This window comes from Lynx canadensis, chromosome X, assembly GCF_007474595.2.
Source record: "Lynx canadensis isolate LIC74 chromosome X, mLynCan4.pri.v2, whole genome shotgun sequence".
Lineage (NCBI taxonomy): Eukaryota > Metazoa > Chordata > Mammalia > Carnivora > Felidae > Lynx > Lynx canadensis.
In genome coordinates this window covers 88218349-88233157 of record NC_044321.2, presented here as the reverse complement: position 1 = coordinate 88233157, position 14809 = coordinate 88218349, and the positions used below count along the sequence as shown (strand labels likewise).

The 14809-nt window shown below is 40.4% G+C and overlaps 1 protein-coding gene across 4 annotated transcripts in view; it reads left to right on the top strand.

The window, feature by feature from the left end:
* Positions 1-14809, top strand: part of CHRDL1 (chordin like 1) — a 118454-nt gene that overhangs the window by 22308 nt on the left and 81337 nt on the right. For all 4 annotated transcript variants that reach the window (XM_030306044.2, XM_030306042.2, XM_030306043.1 and 1 more), the window contains exons 3-4: positions 9140-9252; positions 11921-12014. In XM_030306044.2, the coding sequence (XP_030161904.1) occupies positions 9140-9252; positions 11921-12014 (207 nt within the window). The remainder of the gene's footprint in view (positions 1-9139; positions 9253-11920; positions 12015-14809) is intronic.

The following is a 14809-nucleotide window of genomic DNA, read 5'->3' as shown; positions in this document are numbered from 1 at the left end:
AGAGGAGAATTTCTTCAACTTCATAAAGAACATCTACCAGAAAATCTATAGTTAACGTCACTGCTTTTCCCCTAAGGTCAGGCACAAGGCAATGATGTCTTCTCTCACCACTCCAATTCAACATTGTACTTGAACTCATAGCTAATGCAATAAGATGAAAAATGGAAACAAAGCATATAAAGGGTTGGAAGGAAGAAATAAAACTACCTTTGTCCACAGAAGAAATAAAACTACCTTTGTTCAGAGATGACATAATTATCTATGCAAAAAGTCCTAAAAAGTCCATAAAAAACCCTCCTGGACTTAATTAAAAAGTCCATTGCTTAACTCTCTGCTAGCAATGAACAATTGGAATTTGTAATTAAAGACAATGCCACTTACATTAGCACCAAAAAAACAAAATACTTAGATATAAATCTAGGAAAATGTGCACAAGATCTCTGTGAGGAAAACTACAAAACTCTCAGGGAAGAAATCAAATAAATGGAAAGATATTCCATGTGAATGGATAGGAAGACCCAATATTGTCAAGATACCAGGTCTCCCCAACTTGAACAATAGATTCAATATAATACCAATCAAAATTCCAGCAATTTATTTTTTGGAAATAAACAAAGTGATTCTAATGTTTTCACGAAGAGACAAAAGACTCAGAATTTTGAGCACAACATTGACGAACAGTAAAGTTGGAGGACTGACATTACCCAACTTGAAGACATGCTGTAGAGCTACATTAATCAAGACAGTGTGGTGTTATTGAAAGAAGAGACAAATCAGTGGAACATAATATAGAGCCCTGAAATAGACCCACACAAATACAGTGATCTATGACAAAAGGAATAATGAAATTTTATTGGAAAAAGGATAATCTTTTCACCAAATGGTGCCAGAACCACAAGACATCCACATGCAAAAAACAAAACAAAGCAAAACAAAACAAACAAACAAACAAACAAAAAGAATGTAGACCCTGACCTTAAACCTTTCACAAAAATAACTTGAAATGGATCAAAGGTCTGAATACAAAATACAGGGGTGCCTGGGTGGCTCAGTCGGTTGATCGTCCAACTTTAGCTCAGGTCATGATCTCACGGTTTGTGAGTTCGAGCCCCGCGTTGAGCTCTGTGCTGACAGCTCAGAGCCTGGAGCCTGCTTCGGATTCTGTGTCTCCCTCTGTCTCTGCCCCTCCCTCACTTGTGTGTGCTCTCTGTCTCTCTCTCTCTCTCAAAAGTAAAATGTAAAAAAAACCCTTTTTTTTAAATACAAAAGTATAAAACTTCTAAAAGATAACAGGAGAAAATCTAGGTGATCTTGGATTTGGTAGTGAGCTTTTAGATATAACACCAAAAGCAAGCTCCATGAAAGAAAAAAAAATTGATAAATTGGATTTCATTAAAAGTAAAAGATTCTGCTTTGCAAAAGACACTGTTGAGCAAGTGAAAAGACAAGCCACAGACTGAGGGAAAATATTTGCAAAACACTTATCTGATAGAGGGCTTGTGTCCAAAACATGCAAAGAATTCTTAAATCTCACGAAAAGGAAAAAGAAAAGAAGGGAAAAGAAAAGAAAAAAAAAAAGAAAATGACCAACCCAATTAAAGGCCAAGGAGCTAAACAAACACCTCACCAAAAAAGATATACGGGTGGCAAATAAGTATATGAAAAAATGCCCCACATCATATGTCATTAGGGAATTGCAAATTAACCAATTAGACACCACCACACACCTATTAGAACGGTTATTACACGAAATAGACACCACCAAATAGTGGTGAGGATGTGGAGCAACAGGAACTCTCTTTCACTGCTGGTGGGAATGCAAAATGGTATAGTCACTTTGGAAGACAGTTTGAAAGTTTCCTGCCAAGCTAAACATCACCTTACTATGTGATCCAGCAGCCATCCTCCTAGGCATTATCCAAATGAACTGCAAACATCTCCACACAAAACCTGCTCACAAGTGTTTCTAGCACTTTTATTCACAATTTCCAATAATTGGAAGCAACCAAGATGTCCTTCTGTAGGTGGGTTGATAAGTAAGCTGTACATCCTCACAATGGGATATTATTTAGTGACAAAATAAGTGGGCTGTCAAGCAATGAAAAACCATGGAGGAACCTTAAATGCATATTTCTAAGTGAAAGGAGCAAGTTTAAAAAGCCTTCACACCTTATGATTCCGACCGTATGACATCTTGAAAAGACAAAACTAAAAAGACAGTAAAAAGATCAATGATTTTCAGGAGTTGGGGAGACAGAGGAAGGAAGAGATGAACAGGCAGAATTCAGGACCTATTTAGGGCTCTGAAACTATTCTGTGTGATACTATATAAAGGTGGATATATATCATTATACATTTGCCGTAACTCATACAACTATGCAAAACAAAGCGCATCCTTCGGTAAACCATGTGCTTTAGTTAATATATCACTATTGGTTCATTAATTGTAATTAATGCATTACAAGTGCATTACAATTTGCATTACAAATGCATTACACTTAACATAAGATGTCAGTAACGGGAAGCTAGGGTGAGGTCAAGAGCGGATACATGGGAACTCTGTGCTTTCTGCTCAGTTTTTTTGTAAACCTAAAACTGCTTGAAAAAAAGAAGTCTATTGATTAAAAAAAAATAAAGAAAAAATGAGAGTGACATTGTAGCATTATAGAATAGTAAATGTGGTAATCTTCTGGTAGCAGAATTCTATGTGATTTTTCTTTCCTCTCTATATTTCTTTTTATTGTTTTATTTAGGTGTAATTTACATGCAACAAAATTCACCCTTTTTCTAGGGTACCGTTTTGTGTTTTGACAAAAGCATTCTGCCATGATGTCACCATCAGAGTAAAGATAAAAATGGCTCAATCACCCAACAGATTTACTTTGTGTCCCTTTGTAGTTAAAGTTCTTACCCCACCCTGGTCCTTGGTAACTGGATCTGCTTTCTTTCCCTATTGTTTTGCCTTTTCTGGAATGAAGATAACTGGAATCATACCATACATGGACTTTGAGTCTGGCTTTATTAATTTAGCATAATGCTTTTGAGATTCATCTATGTTTGTATGCCTCAGACATTCATTTCTTTTTATTGCTGACTGATAGTCCATTATTTGGATGTTTACAGATTTATCAGTTAAAGGACACGTGAGTTGCTTTCAGGTTTTGTTGACAATGAATAGAGTCATTCTAAACATTTATATACAGGTTTTTGTTTGACTATACATTTTTATTTCACCAAGGAAAGTGCCTAGGAGTGGGATTGTTGGCTTATATATACAGTAAGTGTAGGTTTAACTTTATAAGAAACTGCCAAGTTGTTTTTCCAGGGTGGCTGTACTATTTTGCATTTCCACCAGCAAAGTATGAAGAGTTGCTTTACAGTTGCTTTACATCCTCACTAGCACTTAGTATGGTTAGGTTTTTTTGAGTTAGGTGAGTAGTGATATGTCATTGTGGTTTCAATTTGCATTTCCCTGCTGATTCATTATGTGTTTGATATCTATATATCTTCTTTGGTAAAGTGTCTGTTCAAATTGTATTCCTATTTTATTTTATTTTATTTTATTTTATTTTATTTTATTTTTGAGAGAGAGACAGGGAACACATGGGGGAGGGGCAGAAGGAGAGAGAGAGAGAGGGAGAGAGAAAGAGAGAAAGAGAGAGAATATTAAACAGGCTTCACACTCAGCTCGGAGCCTGATGTGTGGCTCGATCTCATGACCGTGAGATCATGACCTGAGCCAAAATCAAGAGTTGGACGTTTAACCGACTGAGCCACCCAGATGCTCCTAAATTGTAAAACTCGTTTCCTTATTCTTAAATTTTGAGATTTCTTTATATATGAAGCTTTTACCAGAAATGCGATTTGCAAATAATTTCTCTGAGCCCATGGCTTTTTTTTTTAATTCTCTTAACACTCTTTCAGAGACACAAGTGCTTAATTTTGATGAGGTAATTTTTTGTAATATTTCTTTTATGGATTATAGTTTTGGTGTCATATCTCAGAAATCTTTGCCTAACCCAATATCACAAAGGTAGCCTTCAATGTTCTCTTCCAGAGTTCTAAAATATTAAAGTTTACGTTAAAGTCTATCTGTGATCCATCTTGAATTAATTTTTGTATGTGGTCTGAGATATAGATTCATTTTATTTCATGTTTTGTGTATGACTATCCAAACGTTCCAACAGCAGTTGTTGAAAAAAAATACTGTTCCTCCATTGAACAGTCTTTATACCTTTGTTGAAAATCAATTGACTACGTAAGTGTGGGTCTATTTTTTGACTCATCATTCTATTCTGTTGACTTATTTGTCTAATCTTTTGCCAAAACCACATTGCCTTAAAAAGCATAATTTTACATTAAGTCTTGAAATGACATCATATGTGTCCTCCCAAATCTTTCTTTGTCAGTCTACGGCCATACCACCCTGAACGCGCCCGATCTCGTCTGATCTCAGAAGCTAAGCAGGGTCGGGCCTGGTTACTACTTGGATGGGAGACCAAATCTTTCTTTGCCAGAATTGTTTTGGCTATTCTCCTTTAACTTTCCATAAAAATTTTGGAATTAGATTACCAATTTTTACAAAATATCTTGCTAATATTTGGTATTGGGTTTCACTGAATCTATAAATCACTTTGTGGGGAATTGACATCTTCACAATATTTTGACTTCCAATCCACAAACAAGGTTTTTAGGCCTTCTTTGGTTTCTTTTATGATTGTTTTGTAGGTTCCTGAGTACAGGTCTGGCACATACCCTGTTAGATTTATAGCTCAGTATTTCCATGTTTTGGGGGAGCTGTTGCAAATGATACTTTTTCAAATTTCAGTTTCTTTTCTTTTTGAATTTATTTATTTTTGAGAGAGAGAGAGAGAGAGAGAGAGAGAGAGAGAGAGAGCATGAGCAGGGAAGGGGCAGAGAGAGGGAGAGAGAGAGTCCCAAGCAGGCTCTGCACTATTAGCATAGTGCCCAATGCGGGGCTGAGTCTCAGGAACCATAAGATCATGACCTGAGCCGAAATCAAGGGTCAGATGCCTATCTGACTGAACCACCCAGGCGCCCCTCAAATTTCAATTTCTAATTATTTATTTTAGAATACATTAGCATAATCAGCTTTTGGATATTGACCTTGTATTCTGTAATCTTGTTAAGTTTTCTTACTGTTTCTAGTAACTGTAAATAGATTCTTCGGGATTTTTCTTTGTAGAGAGCTGTATCTATGAATAGAACAGTTTTATGTTTTATTCTCCAATATGCATACCTTTTCCTTCTTTTTCTTTCCTGATTTCACTGGCATGGATCTCCACAGAGTGCTGGAGCGGGCATCTTTGAGTAACTCCCAATCTCAGGGAGAAAGTGTTCTTTTTCCATAAAGTATGCTGTTAGCTGTAAATTTTTTTAAGATGCCCTTATTAGGTTGAGGAAGACCCCCCTTCTACTTTGCTGAGAGTTTCTGTCACGAATGAATATAGAATTTTGTTAAATGCTTTTTTTGCATCTATCGTGATAATTACATGATTTTTCTTCTCCTGTTTGCTGATATGGTGAATTAGGTTGACTGAATTGGGAACGTTGTGAATCTTGAATTAGCCTTTAACTTTCAGGATAAATCCCACCTGCTCACAAAATATTATCCTTTTTATTTATCCTTAGGTTTAATTTACTAAAATTTTAGTGAGAATGTTTGTGTCTGTGTTCAGGAGGGACGTTGGTCTGTAGACTTATTTTTGTTCTCATAACACCTTTATCTGGTTCTGATGTCAGTGTCATTCTCATATCAACGATGTAGTTGGGAAGCAATCCCTCCTCTTCATTTTTCTGAAATGTTTGGTAGAATGTTTGATAGAACTCACTAATGAGGTCATCTGGCCTTGAAGTTCTCTTTGTGACAACGTTTTGAACTACAGATTCAAGTTCTTTAAAAGATATATGAATATTCAGGTTCTCTAGCTCTTCTACTTTGAGCTTTGGTAATTTGTGTTTTTCCAAGAATTCATTCATTTCATCTAGTTTGCTAAATTAAGTGGCATAAAGTTAGTCATAATATTCTTTTTTTTATCCTTTTAAAGAAATCCTCTCTGTTGTCCCTAATACTGGAAATTGGCATCCTCTCTATGTTTGTCATTGCTGGTTTTGTGAGTTTATCAATTTTATTGATTTTATTTTAAAAAACACATGGAATCTCACTGATTTTTTTTCTGTTGATTTTCTGTCTTCAAGTTCACTGATTTCTGTTCTTTATTATTCCTTTCTTCTGTATGCTTTTGGTTTATTTTGCTCACTTTTTCTAGTTTTTTTTTTTTTTGAGAGAGAGAGAGAGAGAGAGAGAGAAAGAGAGAGACAGCAAGCGGGAGAGGGTCAGAGGGAGAGGAGGAGAGAGAGAATCTTCAGTAGGCTCCACACCCAGCATGGAGCCCAACATGAGGCTTGATCTCAGGACTGTGAGATCATGACCTTTGCTGAAATGGAGAGTCAGCCGCTTAACTGAGCCACCGAAGCACCCCAACTTTTTCTAGTTTCTTAAGGTATTGGTTTGAGAGTTTTCTCCTTTTCTAATATAGGTGTTCTAGTGATCTAGGCCTTTGAGTACTTCTTTAGCCAAATCTCACTGATTGTGACATGCCGTGTTTTTATTTTCATTTGGTGCAAACTATTTTGAAACTTTCCATTTGATTTTTTTCTTCAACCACAGGCTATTTCTGAGTTACCAGTATATTAAAAGTGGTTGTCTTCTTGCTGGAATTGCGTGTAATGTTTTTCACGTATATACATTTATGTTTTTACTTTGTTCTTTCTGGAACTTTGTGCAAGTTTTCCAGGTTTCTACATTAAGTATGCATTGCTTTTCTAAGACGAAAACAATTAATATAAAATGACACTCTACGTTTTGTAGTACTTCTTCATTTACAGAGTTTCATTTACTCCTCCAACCTCCGCTTGAGAAGCAGATAATCTGTGTCCCACAGGTGTGGAAAACAGATTGGCAGGTTTTTTAATTCTAATTTTTTATTTTTTTTAAGACTGATAGTTTCAGTGACTTGCTCAATGCCACACAGGTAGAGCTGGTTTAGAATTCAAACCCAGATTTTCTGACTCTCCCAGCTCATTCTTCCGAAGAAGTTGGAAACAAAGATTTGAAAAGTAAATTGGAATTTATTTTTGGGTGGTTGGAAAAAAAATCATTGAGGGTCTTGAGTGAGTGGCTTGAGACAATGATCTTAGTGTAGCTTTTTTTTTTTTTAATATTTATTCACTTTTGAGAGAGAGCGTGAGTGGGGGATAGACAGAGAGGGGGACTCGAGGACTCCAAGCGGGCTCTGTGCTGACAGCAGTGAGCCCCATGTGGGGCTCGAACTCATGAGTTGTGAGATCGTGACCTGAGCTGAAGTCCGACATTCAACTTAGTGAACCATCCAGGCGCCCCTTTCAGTGTAGTATTAATCTGAATCTCTGATTTCTAGTGAGGTTGAACATCTTTTCCTGTTTATTGCCTGTTCCCATTTCTTCTTCCCCCAAATTGTTATTCATGTCTCAAGTAAATAGATCATCTTTCTACTGGATTGGTTGGTCCTTTACTTATTAATTTAAATGATCAAAAGTTCCCGATACTCATAGTTTATTTGTTGGAAAGATCTTCTCCCAGTTTCTTGCTCATCTGCCTTTTCTTTATTCAATTTGCTCATCAGCGAAATGTGTACTGGAGAGTGAGGGAAACTAATATGTTTGCTACAAGAAGAGTCTTGGTTTGTTTTGACCTTGTGTGTTGGGAAGCAGGAGATAAACGAGGATGGGATTCGGTGAATCACATGTTTGGAGATTCATTTACCAGTCAGTTGTTAACTGATTACATTTATTGGCCCCAGCGTAGTAGGCCGTGTGATAGAGAGCAAAGAATAAATGTTGCCTGCTTTTTTGAAAAAAAAATTTAATGTTTATTTTTGAGAGAGAGAGAGAGAGCATGAACAAGGGAGGGGCAGAGAGAGAGGGAGACACAGAATCCAAAGCAGGCTTCAAGCTCTGAGCTGTCAGCACAGAGTCCAACGCTGGACTCCAACTCAGGAGCCACAAGATCGTGACCCAAGCTGAAGTCGGATGCTTAACTGACTGAGCCACCCAGGCGCCCCAAATGTTGCCTGCTTTTGAGGAGCTTTTACTTTGATGGAGAAATAAGACCTGTAAAGTAATACAAGAAACTGTGGCACAAGACAGGCTGTGGCTATGAAAGTTTCTTTTCATCAAAGGGGAAGGGGACATTACTTTGGAGCAAATGGGGAGTTGTTTACATAAGAAACAGTCTTTGAGTTGAATGAGAGCAAAGACTACGGATATTCTTGCTCACCATTTTATCCCCAGCAGTTAGCAGAATGCCTGACAATAAGTGTCCAGGGCGCCTGGGTGGCTCAGTCGGTTAAGCGTCCGACTTTGGCTCAGGTCATGATCTCGCGGTCTGTGAGTTCAAGCCCCACATCAGGTTCTTTGCTGTCAGCAAAGAGTCTGCTTCGGCTTCTCTGTCTGTCCCCCTCTCTCTCTGCCCCTCCCCCAATTGTGTTCTCTCTCTCTCTCAAAATAAATTAATTAATTAATTAAAAAAAGAGTAAGTGTAAAATACTTGGCTAATAATTGAATGATATTAGCATGCATGGGCAAAAGCCATTTATAGGAACTTAACACAGTGCTTTTCATTCATTACTCCTACACCACCACCGGGCAGCTCTGAGAAAGAGAGATCAGCATTTCAGACCTTAGCTTGCACTTCCAAAGCAAGGAGCACAACTTCTTCCAAAAGGACACCCAACATGCTCCCTTATCTTACCATTGGAACAGAGCGGTAATCAGGATCTTGGCTTCACTGAGGCAAACCTGGGTTTGACTCTCATGTCAATTACTTGCTGGTTAGAGGACCCTTGATTTCCCTCATCTATGAAATGAGATTAATGGTAGTGCCTACCTTGTTCGATCATCGTAGGATCAAATAAGCAAAGCATGTAGAACACGGAGCTCCTAGAAGGGCTTCTAGAAATATCCCCTATGCCTCTTCTCTTGAAGTACCCTAAAACAGATGGAAAGTGTGATTCCCTTTGGATTTTATGACTTTGTCTGTGGTTTCTAACTGCCCTATTCTCCATCTCCTTCCTCACAGATTCAGAGACATATTGTGTGTTTCAAGACAAGAAGTACAGAGTGGGTGAGAGATGGCATCCTTACCTGGAACCTTATGGGTTGGTTTACTGTGTGAACTGCATCTGCTCAGAGGTACAATCCTTCCCAGCATATGATTACCCAGTTTGCTCCTGAGACATACTTCCTTTGCCTGAATGGCCGGGAAGCATGGGCGGTAAAAGCCTAAGAAAAGTTAGGAAGCAGCTTCTATGGAAAAACAAACATCTGACTTTTTCATCTTGTTGCCTTTTGGCTTGTTGCCTTTGGGATCCCTGAGTATTTGCTTGGGACACATATTTATAGTCTCTTAGCCAAATGATATGGGACACGGTGGGAGAAGGTAGAAGAGTTTGATTCCCGGGAATGGGGAAGCAAAGCTCAATTAGAATACCTGGATTGTAAGACAAAACCGTTTTCCAAGATCATGTTCAAGGCTGGCCTTTAGAGAAAAGATGAGGACAGGTTATACACTGGTTCCTTGGGAGAGTGTATTTTTTGTTGTCTCCACCAGAAACTATAATTAGGATCAAGGCTGTGAAACCTTGGCCTGTACCTGCTGATGATTGGAGTTCTCTTGGCGTGGCCTTGGCTCCTGACCAATCATTCGGAGAGGTGTTTGGATACGTTAAATGCCATCTTTGCAATAGACAAAACAGGCAGTATGTTCTTCTTTCCGTGGCCTTGACCCAGGGCCACAGGTGTGGTCCATCTTTCTGGATAAGCTTCTACCATCACATAGTAGGCCAGGGTTTCTCAATCTCTACACTATTGACATTCCGGTACAGATATTTCCTTGTTGTAGGGCCCGTCCCGGACTGTGTAGGATGTTTAGCAGTGTCCCTGGCCTCTACCCACTAGACACCAATAGCACCAATCCCAGTTATGACAACCAAAAATGTCTCAAGATATGGCCAGAGTTGCTTGGGGAGCAAAATGACCCCTGGTGGGGACCACTGCACTAGGCCAATTGGGAAAGGAAGCCTTGTACCAGGCCTTGAGAATAGAGAACTCTGAGCAGATGGAAAGAATTTTCAAGACCAGCCTCTCACGTGAGACCTTGTGGAAGGACTGTATCTCCTCCTTAGTGCCCAGGTAGAACAGAAGCAGTCACTTGCAAGCCAGATTCTTTTGCCATTTAAACAGAAATTTGGGCTTCTAGAATCTTAAGGATGTGAAAATCTAAACTTGGGGCAGTAGGAGGTAATGTTAAGAGGCTACCGGGCTCCGGGGTCAAGACAGACCATGTTTCCAATCCAGGGTCTGCCACCTGTGAGCCGTGTTATGTTGGACAAGTTACCTAACCTCTCTGCGATCCCTTCAGCTTCTTTTTCTTTAAAATGGGATCATGATACTATGTATTTCGTATGGGTGTGGTAAGGATTAAATTCACTAATACATTTCAGTTACAACAGTGCTTGGTCACAGCATTCAAGAGACATCAGCTGCTGTCATCATCATCGTCATCATCACTATCACTATGACTGTTATTTTTGTTAATCTATTAACTCTAGAATAGAATTCAGTTCAGTGCATTAAGGAGGCATCAGCATAGGCCTCAGCCAGAAGGAGTGGTTTCTGATGTGCTTTGGTGATTTCAGTTCAAGATGATACCACCTGGCTCTGAGGAGTGTGGCACAAAAGGAGGCTCTGTGGTGTTTCCAAATGCAACACTCCAAAAATTTGTTCTAGAAAGTCCATGAGGAAAGAAAAAGGTTTCTGGTAAGGTCATTTGGATTTGGATCAAAGAAGCCTGCCTCTTTAAATGGCCAGGGCAGGTATCAAATAGGGCATCTGGGGACTGATTAACTGCCTGGTATGACAAGATTGTGTCAGATTCTTGACCCAACACATTGGAAATGGACAGATAACCCTTGGGGGCTGAGCTTTGCTGTCTGCAGGGCAGGGAAAATGTTAATATGATCCCAAAGCCAACAGCTCAAGGGCTGGCATCTTCTCTTTCCACATCCTCTTTGTCACCCTCTTCCCCAAAAGAGCGTGATAGATGCAAGTAACCCTTGCTTGAAATGAATTATGGATGGAAATATGCTAATGCCCAATTGATTTCCAAAGGCCTCCCATGATCTAGCGATGGCTGAGAGCTGTCAGAGCTAGGGATCTTGTCATTGTAAATTGGGCAGGGACCCAGTCACCGCCCTCCCCCTCCCCCCTGCCCCCCGCCACCAGGCACACTAGGTAATCCGCTCAATTCCAAAGCCTAGCTCGTTCTCCGAAAACTTACGACTGAAACAGGAAAGGCGGAGAGGAGGCATTCAGCCTGCTGGACCCAGGCAGAGTTACGTGGAATCCAGGACCCATGTGTCAGGGATGTCTCCATGCCCAGGGGTGGGTAGCAGCTAAGGGGGACCCATCACTGGTTATCCCTTCCCTCCGGTGGTATTGAGCAGGTGATCGTGTAATTAGACTAGGCTCTTGTGGATGTGCAGCTGGAGCCAGAAAGGCTAGAAACACCACAAAGCCAGGCCAGGAGGAGCTTTTGTCCGCAGTTGGCGGGAGGCTTTGAAAACGAGAGCAGTGGTGACCCCAGCTTCAGAAAGATATGCCAGCCAGCTATCCACCAACCCAGCAGACGTGCTAGTGATGAGAAAAGGGAAGAAAATGCTGATTTCATTCAGCTCCTTGGGAATGCGTCATTCGCTGTCTGGGTGAGTCTCTGCGTGCCTGTTTCCCAGACTGGCATGACCACAGGTAACCTTTGAAAGACATTCATTTTTTTTTCTCGTGGTTGCCTCCTCTCTTTCAGAATGGGAATGTGCTTTGCAGCCGAGTCAGATGTCCAAGCCTTCACTGCGTCTCCCCCATGCATATTCCACATCTGTGCTGCCCGCGCTGCCCAGGTAAAACCAGATTGCCTCTCTCTTTCCCCGCTGTGGTTCTCCTTCCTCCCTCTTCCACCCAACCCACTCCATCTGCCTAATTCCCCAGAAGGGAAACTTCCAGACAGAAATAACAATAGGACGCTTTTAGGCAGGCCATGCTGGCCCCTAAATGCTGTTTATAGCCCAAGCGGGGCCCATTCTAAGCTCTAATAAGTTATTGGGTACCCAGTAACAGATTTTCATTGGGCTTTTAATCATTTGAAGGTGGATGTCAGTTGGGGGAAGGGAATTGTGGCCCAGAGAGTTCGTGCCATAAACAGCCTCTTCCTGCCATGGGCAGCAGGCACCAGGGGAATTGTAGCATGGCGGCACGTGTCTCAAGCAATTAGTGCTGGGATTGCATAAATCAAAGGAGCTGAACCAGTGAGGTTTATGACAGTATAAAGCTGCCTGCCTGCTGAATAGTCACCTCCTCCAGACTGCACAGTTATTATGTACACATTGTTAAGAGCAAATCTAAGGGGGAGGCGGGCAGAGACTTTCACAAGGCCGTTAGAACCGTCTACTTTGATGGTTTGCGGCTAGGGTGTTTGTCTGAGGCAGCGGCTCCCTCAATGACACTTTGTTCACGTCTGACTGGGGCCTGGCTCCCACACCAGAGGCATGCAGGCGTGGAATGATTAAGAGAATGCTGTGGGCCGGACAGCAGGCCTAGGAAAAGCTAAGTGATGGCCTTGGGATCTGGGCAGTAGAAGCCTTGTGGTCCTGTAAATTGATCTTTTTTTCCTCTAGGATGGAGGTTCTCGAGGTGGAGTCCGTGGGTGGGCTTTATGGGGTCAGTGAACCCTCTAAAACGGTTTCATTTTTGGTGTAACTATGTCTACATGTAAACTCCTTTAGAGACCATCCATAATCTTACTGGTATTTGTAAAGGGGGTGTATGTGACCCTACGAACACAAAGGACCACTCGTCTAGGGCGTAGGTGGTGCTTTTTTTAAGTAGTAAAGAATCTCCAGAACTTAAAAGAGAGGAACCCAAAGTGTCAGGGCAGCAATGGTAGGAATGGGGCTAGGGATAAGGTTCAATGAAAATGCAGTTAACATTTCAGTTATAGGGATGGGGGTGTTTAATGGAGAAGAAGCCCCCAAACTCTCTCGGTCACCCCCTTTGTGAACTACACTTTCCTGGATCAGAAAATACACGCTGATGAACACAGGGACTTCTTTCCCCCGTGGCAAAAGATCATGCCATGTCATACACTTATCATTCTGAGTATTGATGATGACAGTATGTGCTTCAAGATGTAAGAGACTGACCTGGCGGAAGATCTACCTGCAAGTTGGTTTTTGTAATAAATCCCTAAATGAGGCTTACAGGTTTGATATTTCTTTCTTTGCTGCTTCTACTGAAACTGGATTATGAAGGAGAGGTTTGGTAGGTGGGAGAAAAATTTCCCATTAAAAAGGCCAACCTGGAGATTTTTTTCCACTTTGTTTTCCACCGGAAGCCTCCAAAAGTGGTCTCATGCCATAGGAATGTATCGAAGCTATATAGACATTGTTCTTCCCTGGGAGGGAGGTTGAGGCATGACCCAGATACAAAACACAGGCCCGAAGACGGTAGAGTGCACTATGGCTATCACCTACCCCAGCTGCAGAATAGGAAGCAAGTATTGAGAAAAAGCAAAGTATAAGCCAGCAGTTCCTTTGGGAGAAAAGACAAGTTTTAAAGGAATCGAGGCCATCAATACCAGAAAAGAGAAATTTGTCTTTAAGGCTTATTTAACAGTTCTTTCTGTGGGAGATAGTACGAAGGTTCCCCAATCCTTATATGCAAAAATGTCTTTATTTTGCCCTCATCCTTGAATGATAATTTGGCTGGCTAAAAAATTTCCCTCAACACTTTGAAGATACTAATAAATGGTCTGTTGACTTCCTTCCTTTGGGGATAACAAGTATGGTGTTGGATTGTAGTTCTTTTCTAGGCAACCTGTTTTCTCCTTCTTCCAGCTTTTAAGATTTCCTCTTTTTCTTTGAGGCACATGACGAACGGTGTAGATGTGGGATTTATTTTTCTTTAGCCTGCTCAGTCCATCATTTTTTCAGCCAAAAGACGCAAGTTTCTCTTCAATTTTTACTCATGGTTTTTCTGAACATTACATCTTACCCTTCTTTTTTCCTCGTTCTCAAAGTTGCCTTTGACATATGTTTTTGCAGCTCATTTAATGTATCCTCTATCTCTTCATGCTTCTTTTATTTTTTCTGTCTTGGCATACTCCCCGTAATGATATATTACTTCGGTTCTGTCCTCCAATTCGTGAATTCTTTCTCAGGCCTTTTCATGCCTACTATTCAGGCCATCTGTTGGGTTCTGTTTGTTCTTTTATTTTCAATAACTGTATTTCCCCCTAAGTTTTTGAACTACATTTTAAAATACCTACATATTGCTGTTTTATAAACCCTTGTTATTATTTCTTGGGACCTTATTCTTTGTTTCTTTAATGCGTTTAAATGTTTATTTAGGGTCCATTTTAGATAGGTTAAATGTTTGTATTTTTTCCTGGTGAGAATTCTCAGTTGTACTGGGTTTCTTGACGGCTTTTCTTAGATCTGAATTTCCCCTTGTTTTCTAAAATGTTTGTTTGCTTGTTTGTTTGGATAAGGCCTTCCTTCCTGATGGAAAGATTGTTCCAGGCCACACAGTTCACTTAGCTCTGAACCAGGTGTTTACATTAGTGTTTACACTAGTGTTTACATTAGTGTTTCAGCTTGGGCTCCCTTATGCCTGGATGGTCTATTTCGACCTCTGTTTT